Source organism: Otolemur garnettii, unplaced genomic scaffold (assembly GCF_000181295.1).
Source record: "Otolemur garnettii isolate 467f Iridium unplaced genomic scaffold, OtoGar3 scaffold00151, whole genome shotgun sequence".
NCBI lineage: Eukaryota > Metazoa > Chordata > Mammalia > Primates > Galagidae > Otolemur > Otolemur garnettii.
This window is the reverse complement of record NW_003852546.1, coordinates 2,108,544-2,121,518: the sequence shown is the minus strand read 5'-3', so window position 1 is coordinate 2,121,518 and position 12,975 is coordinate 2,108,544. Positions and strand designations below refer to the sequence as shown.

General features: G+C 49.4%; 2 protein-coding genes across 3 annotated transcripts in view; one reads left to right on the top strand and one right to left on the bottom strand.

Moving 5' to 3' along the window:
- Positions 1–5,959: 5,959 nt before the first annotated feature.
- FAM96B (family with sequence similarity 96 member B) lies at positions 5,960–7,967 on the bottom strand. Of its 2 annotated transcripts, XM_003799411.2 has the most exons (5): positions 7,770–7,967; positions 7,532–7,611; positions 7,166–7,291; positions 6,661–6,706; positions 5,960–6,178 (listed from the first exon to the last, which is right to left on the bottom strand). In XM_003799411.2, exons 1-5 carry the CDS (start codon positions 7,945–7,947, stop codon positions 6,081–6,083), a joined length of 528 nt encoding a protein of 175 aa, XP_003799459.1. In that variant the 5' UTR covers positions 7,948–7,967; the 3' UTR covers positions 5,960–6,080. The 2 variants fall into 2 exon arrangements, with proteins under 2 accessions (XP_003799459.1, XP_023374683.1); XM_023518915.1 differs by lacking the exon at positions 7,532–7,611 and having other exon boundaries at positions 7,753–7,934.
- Positions 7,968–9,973: 2,006 nt separating this feature from the next.
- Positions 9,974–12,975, top strand: part of LOC111728332 (cocaine esterase-like) — a 6,388-nt gene continuing 3,386 nt past the window's right edge. The window contains exon 1 of the mRNA XM_023518893.1: positions 9,974–10,119. Within this exon, the coding sequence (XP_023374661.1) occupies positions 10,044–10,119 (76 nt within the window). The 5' untranslated portion in view covers positions 9,974–10,043. The remainder of the gene's footprint in view (positions 10,120–12,975) is intronic.

The window sequence follows — 12,975 nt, the reverse complement described above, 5'->3', positions numbered from 1 at the left end:
CCCGCCCTCCTCCTAGGCTCTCACACCCCCGCCCCGTAGCTGTCTGGGAGTAGAGGGGCTGAAATTGGGGGAATCTGCGACCACCAGTGATAAAAGAATTGAGGGGCCTGGGGGAAGATCTTGTGAACCGGGGAGTGTCGTGGTGGGGAGGAAGGCATGGGGTGAACTAGACCAGCCAAAGCCGCAGTTCCCCTCTAAAGAATTAGATCTGGCCCTTTAAGAGTGAATTCGCTCTCCCCTCTCTCCCAGTCCAGCGAGTGGACCGCTTTTGGGCTGGAGAGAGATTCAGCCTTCTCTGCCCAGACACCTCTCTCCACAGACTCAACTGAGTTAGAATTTAGAGGTCCTAAATCATACACTAAGTCCTTCCCTCTGCCATCCATGTTCTGGAGTTGAAGATTCTCCCTAATGAGCCTACCCTTCAGGGTGAAGATTGGTGTTACACCATGGGGGAGGGGTGTTGCAGGTGGAGGTACACGCTTGGACCTAGAGAGGAAACGCTGGCCCAGAGAAGAGAAAGGATGAACTCAGCCTCCACCCAACCTCCCAACACTCACCAAGCAGCTGCCAGCAACTCTGCTAAAAATATCTGCTCCTGGCCCTGGCCCTGGTCATTCTGCTCATGTCTGGAGGTTGCCCAGCGTTGGGGAAATCCAGGCCACCACGTGTCAGATGCCAGCAGGAACTAGTCACTTCAGTCTTCAAGGTCTGCCTCATTACCAGGAGCCCAAGCTCAGGCCTGCTGTTAGGGCGCATCCAGGGCCTCCAGGTTCAGACCGAGGAGGGGCATAAATGCAGAATGTGGTCAAGGAGTGGGGAGAGACTTATCTACCCCTGGTGCCACCACTGCCCAGAGCTCACCGCCTCAATCTTAGACCAAAAATGGGGGCCCAGAGCAAGAAGGAAAGGAATGTAATGAGGGAAGCTTTAGTCCTTGGTTTCTAGTCCTGGCTCTGCCTCCAGCCTACTGGGTCTGGCCTCTCTTCCAGCTGCAGGGTGCCCAGCTATAAATTGGTCATCATGACCTATTCCCCTCTTGCTCAGTTCTGGGTTGGGGAGGCTGGGGGTAGATAGACTGTGAAGTATTTTGTTAGAGCCTCCTAGGGGGCTCTGACGTTTGATTATGACAAGTATAGTGGAGGTGGGCAGGCACCCATTCTGGGCTCAGGTGACATCACAGATGAATGGACCCTGGTGGGCTGTCATAGGTTGTCATGGAGACCTGGGCCAGGCTCTCTGGCTGCTGCATCAGTTTCCTTGGCAACACCTAAGAAAGCCTTCCTGGCTCACTAAGGTTAGGGGGTTCATACAGAGTCCTTTTGTTCTTGAAGTCCCCAAAGTAGGCAAGAGGTGGGCTGAGGGGTGTTCTGCCCATTTATGTACTCCCCATGGTCCTGGGGGATCTTGGAGGCCTGGGCAGCTTCACACTGGCCCTGGCTTCCTGGATGAGGTCCAATGGGAAAACAGAGTTACGGGCAGAGCCTTCAGTTAGAGGACAGAAATCTAAAGAGCCAACACAGCACTTCCCATCAGGAATCCTGCTCTCTTCCCCCACTGTGCCACTGGAAAGGGGCCTGGGTGCCCGGCAGAGGGTGGGGATGGGGCGGGTAGCTGTGGTCCTTCCCAGCAGGTGGCTCTGCAAGGAAACAGGGCTGAGTTTCCCTTTTGGTAATCTGAGCTCTTGACCTCAGTAGTGTTTCTTCATTGCCAAGGGAACTGCATCCACAAAGGGCCATTTAGGTCCCAGGCATTCTGGTGGCTGCCCCAACAGGCCAGAGACACCACAAGTCTAGGTGTGGTCAGGGGCTCCAGGGACCCAACACCAGGACATGACCTTTTCTGTGGTCCTCCCAGCAATCTGGCCTGAGCTTGGCTGCCCAGATGAAACAAACAGGTTGGATCCACCCCAGGACAGCCTGGGCTTCAAATCCCAGCTCTGCCCCTTGCTAGCTATTTCCCTTTTGTCCACTTATATTAGCTAAGCTTGTTTCCTCCTGTGTAGAACAGGAATAATGTCTTCCAGGGGATTGTTAGGAGATAAATATCATGAAATGCAGAGGCAAAGAAATTGGCTCACATCCAGCACATAGTAATATCTCAGTAAATCTTTTATTATCATCTTTGGTGGGATGGAGCTGTTTGAGTGAATCAGAGGCCTCTCCTGCTTCTCAGATGGTGGTCTGCCCAGGAGTGGGGCAGATACCTCTCCCCTGTTCCCTATACCCATCTCCCTATGGGACCCTGCACCCTTCCTCCTTCCTCCTCCCTCCAGTAACAAAATGTTGCAAAGGGAACTTAGCTGAGCTTCAGTATCCCCACCCCACCTCACACCACAGCTCCCAAGTCCCAGGGCCTCTGCTCTCTTCTAAGGCTCCATTCATTCATTCCACTGACCTGTATTAAGTACCTACTGTGTGCCAGGCCCTTGTGCTGGGTGTGGGATGATGAGCAAAAATAGATATAGCTGACCATGTTCATGTGTCAATTACATTTAGTTGATTTTGTTCCCATTTTGTTGACATGGTAACCAAGGCCTGAGGGGTCACAGACCTGAAACAGCAGAGCCAGACATACCTGGTGGAGGATTTTAGGGACCTCAAACTTTGCCACCTCCCTGTAACTCTGTGTCCTCAGATAGCAGGTAGTGTTCCAGAAGGTTCCCTGGGTGCTGGCCCAGTATGCATAGATGGCATCCCTGCAGGCAGTCCGGATCCAGGCACTGATGAGTCAAGACTGACAACAGGTTTGATATGTCAGCTGTGGCATGAGCAGTTTGGTGTCCCTTACCCACTGTGAACTGGCTGCCAGGAGGGCCAGATGAATGACTCAGTAACACCTGCCTCCCTCCTGACCCCCTCCAGCATCCCCAGCTGAACACAGACACCAAGGCTACCCCAGACAGATGGGGACTGTCAGGGCAAAGGTCTATAAATGATGAAGCCTGCAGCTCAAGAAGGTTCCCTGGGGTCTAACTGGAGTACTCAGCTTCATCTGTGGAAATGGGGGATATGATGCTTGGATAATCCTCTGAGATAGAGCTAGAGCCACTTTAAATCTCCATAGAGCAGTCCCAAGTGATTGCCATGACTGTGCCCATGTCACAGATGAAGAAACTCTAAGCAACATGGGCTGATGGTTTCATCTCTCTGACTTTGGGAAGCCAGATCCGGAGTCTGTTCTTAGTCATTAGTAGCGAAGCCACTCCCCATTCCCTCCTAGAAGTGAGCTGGGATAGCAATGGGAGCTGGGGGTTGGGGTGGGCAAGAGTGCCTCCTGCCAGCTGGGAAGCACTTGCCAAGGTTTCTTCTTTACTCCCTAGCTAGAAGTCTTGAGAAGAAGGAATTTTTTCTTGGTATCTGTGGGGGATTCATTCCAGGATCCCCTACGGATCCCAAAATCTAGGAATACGCAAGCCCTAATATAGTGTAGCATTTGCATATAACCTACACACATCCTCCTACATACTTTAAAATCATCTCTAGACTACTTATAGTACCTAAAACAATGTAAATGCTATGTAAACTTTGCTGTTTACGGAATGACAAGAAAGCTTATATATGTTCAGTACAGAAACAACCATTGTGGCCTAATTACATTTTCTAACCACTGTTGGTTGTATCCAAAGATGTAGAACCCCTGAATATGGAGGGCTGACTATATTCTAGAAGCCCATTTCCTTATCAATAGCAACTGCTACACAGGGTTGGATGGACAGCTGAACAACTAGAGGACAAATATAAAAGCCTAGGCCTAATGCCCACTCTCAGGACAGGCTCAGTGTTGTCAGCAGGCCCTCAGTAACAGAAATGCCGAGTGCCCAGGCTCCCTAATGAAGACTTTTCAAGTCTCTGCTCACAATCACATCTGATCTTCAGCAGGGATGAGGTGGGGGGTTGAGTGAGGGACCTTATTATTTGTCCTCAGAAAATGAAGTATGAAGCAGGGAATCTTCCCCAGAGGGCTCCTAATTGGCTGAGCCAAGGTCTAAACCCCATGGTCCATCGAGGTGACCAAGTGTACTCTGGACACAGGACAAGGTGGAGAGAGAGGCCCCTAACCTGAGCCTGCTATTTCATGGTGCTGAGCTTCCCTGTTACCCCATACCTGGGTGACATACACCTCTGAGGGGGCTGATGGAGAGGCTGCCTCAGATTCCCTTCAACAGAGAAATCTGATGTCACTATCTTGATCAGGGGACTAGACTGAGCATCACTAACAGCTGAACGAGGTGGCATCATAGACCTACTAGTGGGTTTGTAGGATATATACGGTACTCCTGGGCAGGATTTTCATCAAAAATCTCAAACCCAAGCTCATTTAGGCCTACAGACCAACTTCTAGTTTACATGCAATGCAGCAGACAAAGAACAGATCAAACTATGGGGGTGGAACTTCGCCAGAACAACTCTCCTGAACTTAAAAAAAAAAAAAACTTGGTGTCAAGAAAGACAAAGATGGGGGAGAGACTATTTTTAAAAAGCTTAAAGAGAGATAACAATGAAATGCAATACATAAACCAAATTGGAACTTTAAAAAAAAAAAACCCAAAACTATGAATGACATTTTGGAGAAATTCATATACAAGGTTAGACAATTAAGTTTGTGAACTCATCCTAGAAAAAGTGCTCCATACATCATTGCGGAATATCACTATGGTCAGCAGATGGCCAAGGGAATACTCTGAAGGTGACCACAGTGATATTCAGCAATGAGGTATGGAGTACTTTTTCTAGGATGAGTTCGAGAACTTGTCAGACCTTGTATGACAACAGCTCTAACGGCCATTCCAGAAAGAGTTTCAAAATTGCCTTGAAGAGTGGGTTAGGCACTGGCATACAGAGTTTCCCAAAGGTAGTACCTCAAAGGTGACTGTAGTGATATTCAGCACTGAGGTATGTCACACTTTTTCTAGGATGAGTTGGCAAACTTAATTGTCTGACCTCATATGATTGGCTATTACATGATGTTGAGAAATTACTCACTTTCTGGCCAGATAAAAGAACTATGGTTACCTAGACTTACTCTTATGCAGATGGAGGATGTAGTCAAGGGTCATGTCTTCTCAATTACATATATATATTTATATATTTTTTTTCTTTTTTTAAGACAAGGTGTCACTCTGTTGCCAGACTAGAGTGCAGTGGCATCATCACAGCTCACTGCAGCCTTCAACTCTTGGGCTAGGCTCAAACCACTCTCCTACCTCAGCCTCTCAGATGGCTGGAATCACAAGTAGGAACTACTGTGACCAGCTAATTTTTATTTCTTACAGAGATGGGTCTTGCTAGGTTTCCCAGGCTGGTTTTGTGAATTCCTAGCTTCAAGTAATCCTCTTGCCTTGGCCTTCCCAAAGGATTACGGGCATGAGCCACTGTGCCCAGCCCTCTCATATATATTTATATACACACATATATATTTATATACATACTCATATATATTTATATACACATACATAAATAAGACTAGTGTTGCTATGTGTCAACAGCTGGCCAAGCTAGTGATGGTGGTAGGTCTACAGGTATATGTAGGAGCACACACCTGTAATCCTAGCTATGAGGGAGGTTGAGATGGGAGAATCACTTGAGTCTAAGAGTTCCAGATCAGCCTGGGCAACAAAGTGAGACCTCATCTCTATAAAAAATAAAAATTAGCCAACTGTGGTCCCAGCTACTCGAAAAGCTGAGGCAGGAAGATAGCACAAGGCCAGGAGTTAGAGGTACAATGAGCTAACTATGCCACTACACTCTAGCCTAGGTGACAGAGCAAGACCCTGTCTCTAAAACAAACAAACAAAAAAAACTTTAAAAATACAGATATATTAACATACTACTCTTTCAATTTTTATTTTATTTTGATTAGGGAAAGTTGCAAGTATACCACCTTGCATAGGCACTCACTGCCCCCACCCCCATCCCAAACTCCAAGTGACTCCACCAACATGAAAGACACTGAGGCATGCTGAGAAATGAATATAAATTAAAAGTTTATTACAAAATGTTAGTTTCTCATTGTCAGTGATTCAAGAAAACACAGCCATGAGCCAGGACACCGGTGTGCAAACTGGGGGCCAAAAGCCAGACTCAGGAGCGGGCGGACAGGCACTGATTCACAACCTCCAGAAGGTGGGTATTCTCCAGGGCAGCTGCCACTCGCTCCTTATCTGCAAGTTGCTTGTTCACTGGGTAGAAAGAAGGGAATGGGAAAGGCAGGGTCAAAACCAGGCTCTGGCCAGGATGCTAGCCAGCTAGCCAGCCTCACCTTTGAGCCTTCTTGTCACCTCCTTCTTAGGATCCCAAAGCTTGATCAGGCTATCCCAACCACCTGAGCCCACACCTATTCTACCTTCTTGGAATCCCTCCCTCAGCTGCTCATGTCTGCCTCCTGTACTGCTGAATCCTAACACACTTGGTGTACTTGGTTAGGTGGGGGTGGGGTAGGGATTGGAGGTGGGGGATTGCAGGAGGGGAGGACATGGTAAGCATAGGAGACTCAATTCAGGCCAGCTTTGGTCTAGGATACAACCTTCACTAAGGAGTCTCTGGCAATTTCTCTCACTCAGTCTCCCATCCCACTCACGCCCCACAGACCAGTGTGGCAAGGGGGAAACTGCAAACAGCTTCCTGCCCCAGGCCAAAACCCTCACCATCAGCCCACACTTACCTGCATGCTCGGAAGCATGGGTCCCTGGCGTAATGTGCACATCCATCTGGGAGGGAGTAACCAGAGCATGAGCACCTACCCACCTGCCCTCTCTTTTGCCCCCTCCCCCAGACGCTCAGGTATCACCTCCAGCTGATCCTTTCTCCTAACCATGCCTTTGGACTGTGGCCCTTCCATGATGCCCCCCACGCAGTCACTTCAACTCTACCCAAATAACTGGCCAATTACTACTGATTCAAAGGCCTACCTATTCTCCATCGCTGGTCAAACCCATCTACAGCTCCCCTCTGCCCTCCCTGCCATGCTCACTACTTTTCTATACTTTTCACTTCAGATCTTCATTCTTGTTGTCACATCAACTTGGAATTTTCTCCCAGTTTCATCTCGGCTAGTTCCAGGCTGCACTCTGACATTGACATTCTCTCCATGTCCATGCTCTTTCTGTCCCCCTCCTTAGGAGCAGACTTTCATGCTTGTCCCACCCCAGGGCTCAGCTTCAACTGACCTTGAAACGCTGGGGAAGGGAGCGAAGAAGTTTGACTTTGATGGACAGACCAATAAGGGTGGCCATGCTGCAATGTGGAATGGTGGGCGTGAAGGCCACAGCCACTGTGCTCTCGGGGTCGCTAACCTGGGTGTAGGAGGGAGATGTCAGGGGTCACAGCCACTTCCAGCCCAGAGTCCATCTTCTTAGTTTACTTCCAAAGGACCAGTCATCAAATCTCTATGGGCCTCAGTTTCATCAATAGACACAAAAATCCTCCTTCCCAAAGATACCCCAAGGTGCGCATGAGCTGACAAAACTCCTGCTCCTGGTGTACAGTTGAACCTTTCTGACTCTCTCTCCCCTTAGACAGCAGGAATGACTCACCTGAACCCGGACTTGCTCCACTACGTTCAATTCCTCTAGTGTCAGTGGATGCTCCGGGTCATTGATGGAGCGAATAAGATGTGGCAAGTGAAGGAAAAGGCACGCTACGCCTTTGCCCACTCAGAAACCTCTGCCAGGAATGCCCGGCCCGAATACTGTTCCACCAGCTGTTGGACATCGCTTCTCCCCCGCACCCCAAGGCCCCACAACCGCGCCCGCACCCAGCAGCAGCGGATATCGAAGATCTCACGTGCGTCGATGCTGTCGGGAACCTGCTCGTCCTCCTCGCCCGCCGTCACGGGCCGCTCCCCAGAGCGCTCGTAGATGAGCGGGTTGGCGTTCTCTAGGAGGCCGCCCCCAACCCCCCCGCCGCCGCCGCCCACCATCGCGGCACCGCAGCCGACCGTAGTCGACATGCACTTCCGCTCCCACCAGAGCACTTCCGGAGAACGGGCTGGGGGCGTGGCGTGACGACGGGGTCGCTCGAGGGACATGCCCCGCTGTGGGTACTCGTCCTGGGGTTTGAAGGAAGCGGTGACCCTGGCGTGCTGGCCACGACTCAGGATAACGCTGATCGCAAAGTCTCAGAGAAGGGACCTGGGGGCGTAGTTGTGTGAGCAGGAACGCAGTGGCCCAGGGTGGTTCTTAGGGGACACTAAAGGCCGCCTGAGGTTGATCCCGGCACTATTTCCCCCGGGAAGTCAGACTGGCCAGGCGCTATGGTGCCCAGGCAGGTTGCCTCTAGCCTGGCAGAAACCTGTTTCAGAAACCTCTGCTGGTGCACCATAGGTCCGGAGTGCCCAGACCCAGCACTCAGACTTGCAGAGGCTCGTTAAAGAGTTTGTCAAGTGGCGACGCCCCTAGCTCAGGGAGTAGGGCGCCGGCCACATACACTGAGGCTGGCGGGTTCGGGCGGGTCAGCTAAACAACGACAACAAAAAATAGCCGGGCGTTGTGGCGGGCGCGGGTATTCCCAGCTTCTTCTTTTTTTATAAGATTTTTTTTTTTTTTTTTTTTAGATGGAGCCTCAAGCTATCCCCCTGGGTAGAGTGCTATGGCATCACAGCTCACAGCAACCTCCAACTCCTGGGCTCAAGCGAGTCTCCTGCCTCAGCCTCCCAAGTAGCTGGGACTACAGGCGCCCGCCACAACGCCCAGCCATTTTTTTGGTTGCAGCCATCATTGTTGTTTGGCGGGCCCGGGCTGGGGATACGAACTCGCCACCTTAGGTGTGTGTGGCTGGCGCCTTAGCCGCTTGAGCCACAGGCGCCGAGCCTATTCCCAGCTTCTTGAGAGACTGAGGCAAGAGAATCGCTTGAGCCCAGGAGTTTGAGGTTACTGTGAGCTGTGATGCCACGCACTTTACCCAGAGCAACAGCTCTGTCTCAAAAAAAAAAAAATCTTAATAACTAAGAAAATGCCGTGAAGGCTGTGTTAACTAGGTTGATGAAAAGATTTCAAATTGTATATAAAACCAGCACATTGTACTCCATGGTTGCATTAATGTATACAGCTATGATTTAATTTTAAAAAATACAAAAAAAAAAAAAGAGTTTGTCAAGTGTGTAAATGACCATGAACTCGAAAACTGAAAGTCAGAAAGATAGAGGGAGGAGCCCTCGGAGACCCTCAGAGGTGGACTGCAAGGGGATGATGGACCATAACTATGAAAAGGGGACTCAGTAAATAGTGAGTCCTGAAAGCCTGGAGGAGCATCCAGGATGAAGAGCACAGTCACATCTTCCTTCCTTCGCCCAAATCTTCTCTTCGCCTGGGTCTCATGCCTGTAATCCTAGCACTCTGGGAGGCTGAGGCAGGTAGATTGCCTGAGCTCAGGAGTTCTAGACCAACCTGCGCAAGACCCCATCTCTTAAAAAAAAAAAAAATAGCCGGGCATTGGCAGGCGCCTGTATCCTCAGCTACACAGGAGGGTGAGACAAGAGTATAAGATCACTTGAGCCTAAGAGTTTTAGGTTGCTGTGAGCTATGACACATGGCACTCTACTGAGGGCAACAAAATGAGACTTTGTCTCGAGAAGGAAGGAAGGAGAGAGAGAGAAAGAAAAGAAGAGAGGGAGAGGGGAGAAGTTCCTATTTTTCCATCTCTGGGGATCTTGATGTGCCTTTTCAGAGAAATCCTCTAATTACAACTTATTGCTCCCTGTTCTTGATTCTCCAACATCCTCTTCAGGCCTGTGACTATAAGGATAAGAAATGTAGTGATGCCAGGTTTGAGAAGATTCCAGGTGTTGCAGGAGCTCGGGCAGAGGGGAAATGGCCATGCCCGCACCTGCTTGCCACTGGCTCCCCATGAGACCTAGGTGACTCAGTCTCATACTCCTGCCAGGCCCATCTTTCTCTGGCCCAAATCAACATGTCCTGCCTACTCTGGGCAAAGTCCAAACTCTGGACCTGTGTGAGGCACTGTCTACCCCATCTGGATAGACAGGGGCAGCCTCTTGGTGGAAAGCACCGTGACCTCCAGCAGTGCAAAAAGACCTGTGAGCAGACCATGTGGCTGGACCAACTTTGCACATGGCTGAGCACCGTGGCCTGTGGACTCCTGCTTCTCCTTGTCATGGGCCAGGGTGAGGCTCCCACGGAGGGAGGACAGGGACCCAGGTCAGATCTGTCTAATTCTGCAGAGGCAGAATCTGAGATAGTGGGAAGGAGGAGGCCTGGGAGGTAGAAGCTGATGGAGATGAGAGTGTAGGAACCCTGTGCCCCACCTTATACTTTCCAGCTGCCCAGGGTTGGCCCTTGAGAGGCAGGGGGTTGAGGCTGTTCGACACAAGGACCAGAGCCAAGTAGAAGTTCTGCAAGTGCCTGGACAGGCCAACAGTGTCAGGAGCCCAGGGACAAAGGGAATTCAATATGTTTGTGGGTGAACCTGGCAGCCATGGTGCTGCCCATGGCTTTGAGTATATCCTGTCCTTGGCCAGGGTGTTGTCCTGACCTCCTCCAAAGGGGCCCCAGCCAAGCTTATTGCCCGAGGGAGGAGTACAGAGGCCCATCTAAGAAGCTTCAGTGTCCTCTCACCCCATGCATGCTACCAGAGGAAGGCACAGTGTGACCACAGTGTGGCATTCAGGGCCCAGAGCAAAGGTGATGACACTTTGTACCTGCCAGGCTTTTTCAGGCCCATACAGAAGCTCAGGGCACATCTGTGACCTTTGGTCTTTTTACTCAAATGAGTCTTTTAAATGTGGGATCTGATTCTCTCTCCTCTTTCCCAATCTAATCTGCCCAGGAGAAGTCCACACTCCTCCCTCACGGCCCATCCCCACAGGGCTTCCTCTCTTTACGCCAGGTTCTGGAGGTCCCCAGAGCTTTCCAGGCAGGAAGATATGCCCAGTCTCACACATCTCTTTCTTTTAAAATATTACTTTAGGTTGGACTCATATCCAGAAAGAGTAAGTGACAGGCCCACCCTCCTCAATCCCACCTAGTCCTGGCTCCTCCACAGGGGACATCAGGGTCCCAGGGCCTTATACACAGGGCCCAGCACTTTACCCAAGAGTGGATGTGTGTACTTGACCTTGCTTTTCACCTCAGTGGTCACAGATCCATCCACTTTCTGGTGCCAGGCCTCCTGACACAGGGGCTGCCCCCTACATAGTAGAGCTTCCTTATACCATTTAGTGGAAGAGCTTCTCTTCAAGGACAAAGCATCCTTGATGTAACTTTTCTCTAATCAGGACTGTTTCAGTGGATTTTTTTATTTGTTGGAACAAACATCAAGGCATCTGTGACTGGTGGCCACACTGAATTACAAAATCTCCCTATGCCACTGAACCTGGCTATACAGGATTTTCCTTTTGAAAAAATCAAGATTCAAATAAGGCCCATATTTCACAAATTGGAAAATGTGTTTTATTTTTTAAAAAATAGTATCTTTGAGATATAATTCATATACCACACAATTTACCCATTTAAAGTGTACACCTCGGGCCAGCTGAGGTGGCTCATGCCTATAATCCTAGCACTCTGGAAGGCCGAGGCAGGTGGATCACTAGAGCTCAGGAGTTGGAGATTAGCCTGAGCAAGAGTGAGACCCTGTCTCTAAAAGCTAGCCCTGTGTGGTGGCCAGTGCCTGTAGTCCCAGCTACTTGGGAGGCTAAGGTAAGAGGATCGCTTGAGCCCAAGAGTTTGGCATTGCTGGGAGCTATGACAGACACCATAGCACTCTACCAAGGGCGACTGAGTGAGACTTTGTCTCAAAAAAAAAAAATAGGGCTGGGAGTGGTGGCTCACACCTGTAATTCCAGCACTTAGGAGGCCAAGGCAGATGGATTGCCTGAGCTCACAGGTTCAAGACCAGCCTGAGTCAGAGCGAGACCTCATCTCTAAAAATAGCAGGGTCTTGTGGTGGGCGCCTGTAATCCCAGCTACTAGGAGGCTGAGGGAAGGGAATCTCTTAAGCCCAGGAGTTTGAGATTGCCGTGAGCTATGACACCATGGCACTCTACCACAGGTGACAAACTGAGACTCTGTCTCAAAAAAAAAAAAGTGTACACCTTATGGTTTTTAGTATATTCAATTCCCTTGTCCCTTTAACCTCAACCCCCAACCTAGGCAACCACCAGCCTGCTTTCTGTCTCTCTGGATGTGCTAATTCTGGAATCACAACCTGTGGTCCCATCAGATCTTCATTCCTTTTTTATTGCTGAATAGTATTCCCGTGTATAGCTATATCTCATTTTATTGATCCATTTATCAGTGGAAGAGCATTTGGATAGCTACTTCTTGGTTATTATAAGTAATCCTTCTGAGAACATTAGTGTACAAGTTTTTGTGTGGACCTACATTTTTAATTCTCTTGGGTTTATCCCTGGGAGTGAAATTGCTGAGTCATAGGGTAACTGTGTTTAGTCATCTGAGGAACTGTCACACCGTTTTCTAAGGCAGCCGTACCATTTTACCTTCCCGCTGCCAATGTATGCAGTTTCAGTTTTCCCACATTGGAAAAACTCACAAAATTCATTTTATGTGTTTTCTGAGTCTCTTTCAATCTTCAGATTTTCCCTCTGCCTCTCTTTTATTTTCTTTCTAATTCTGTTGTTGTGTTGAAGAAACCAGTTTTTTGCTCTGGAGAACATGAGTTTTGCTGATTGCATCCCACAGGTATCTTTTTTTTTTTTCTTTGAGATATCCTCAGAAAAGAGACCAGTGTTGGCTTGGCGCCTGTAGCACAGTGGTTATGGCGCTGGCCACATGCACCCAGGCTGACAGGTTCAAACCTGGCCTCAGCCAGCTAGACAACAATGAAAACTGCAACAAAAAAATAGCCAGGCATTGTGGTGAGCGCCTGTAGTACCAGCTACTTGGGAGGCCAAGGCAAGATAATCGCTTAAGCCCAAGAGTTTGAGGTTGCTGTGAGCTGTGACAGCACATCACTCTACTGAGGGAGACATAGTGTGACTCCGTTTCAAAAAAAAAAAAAA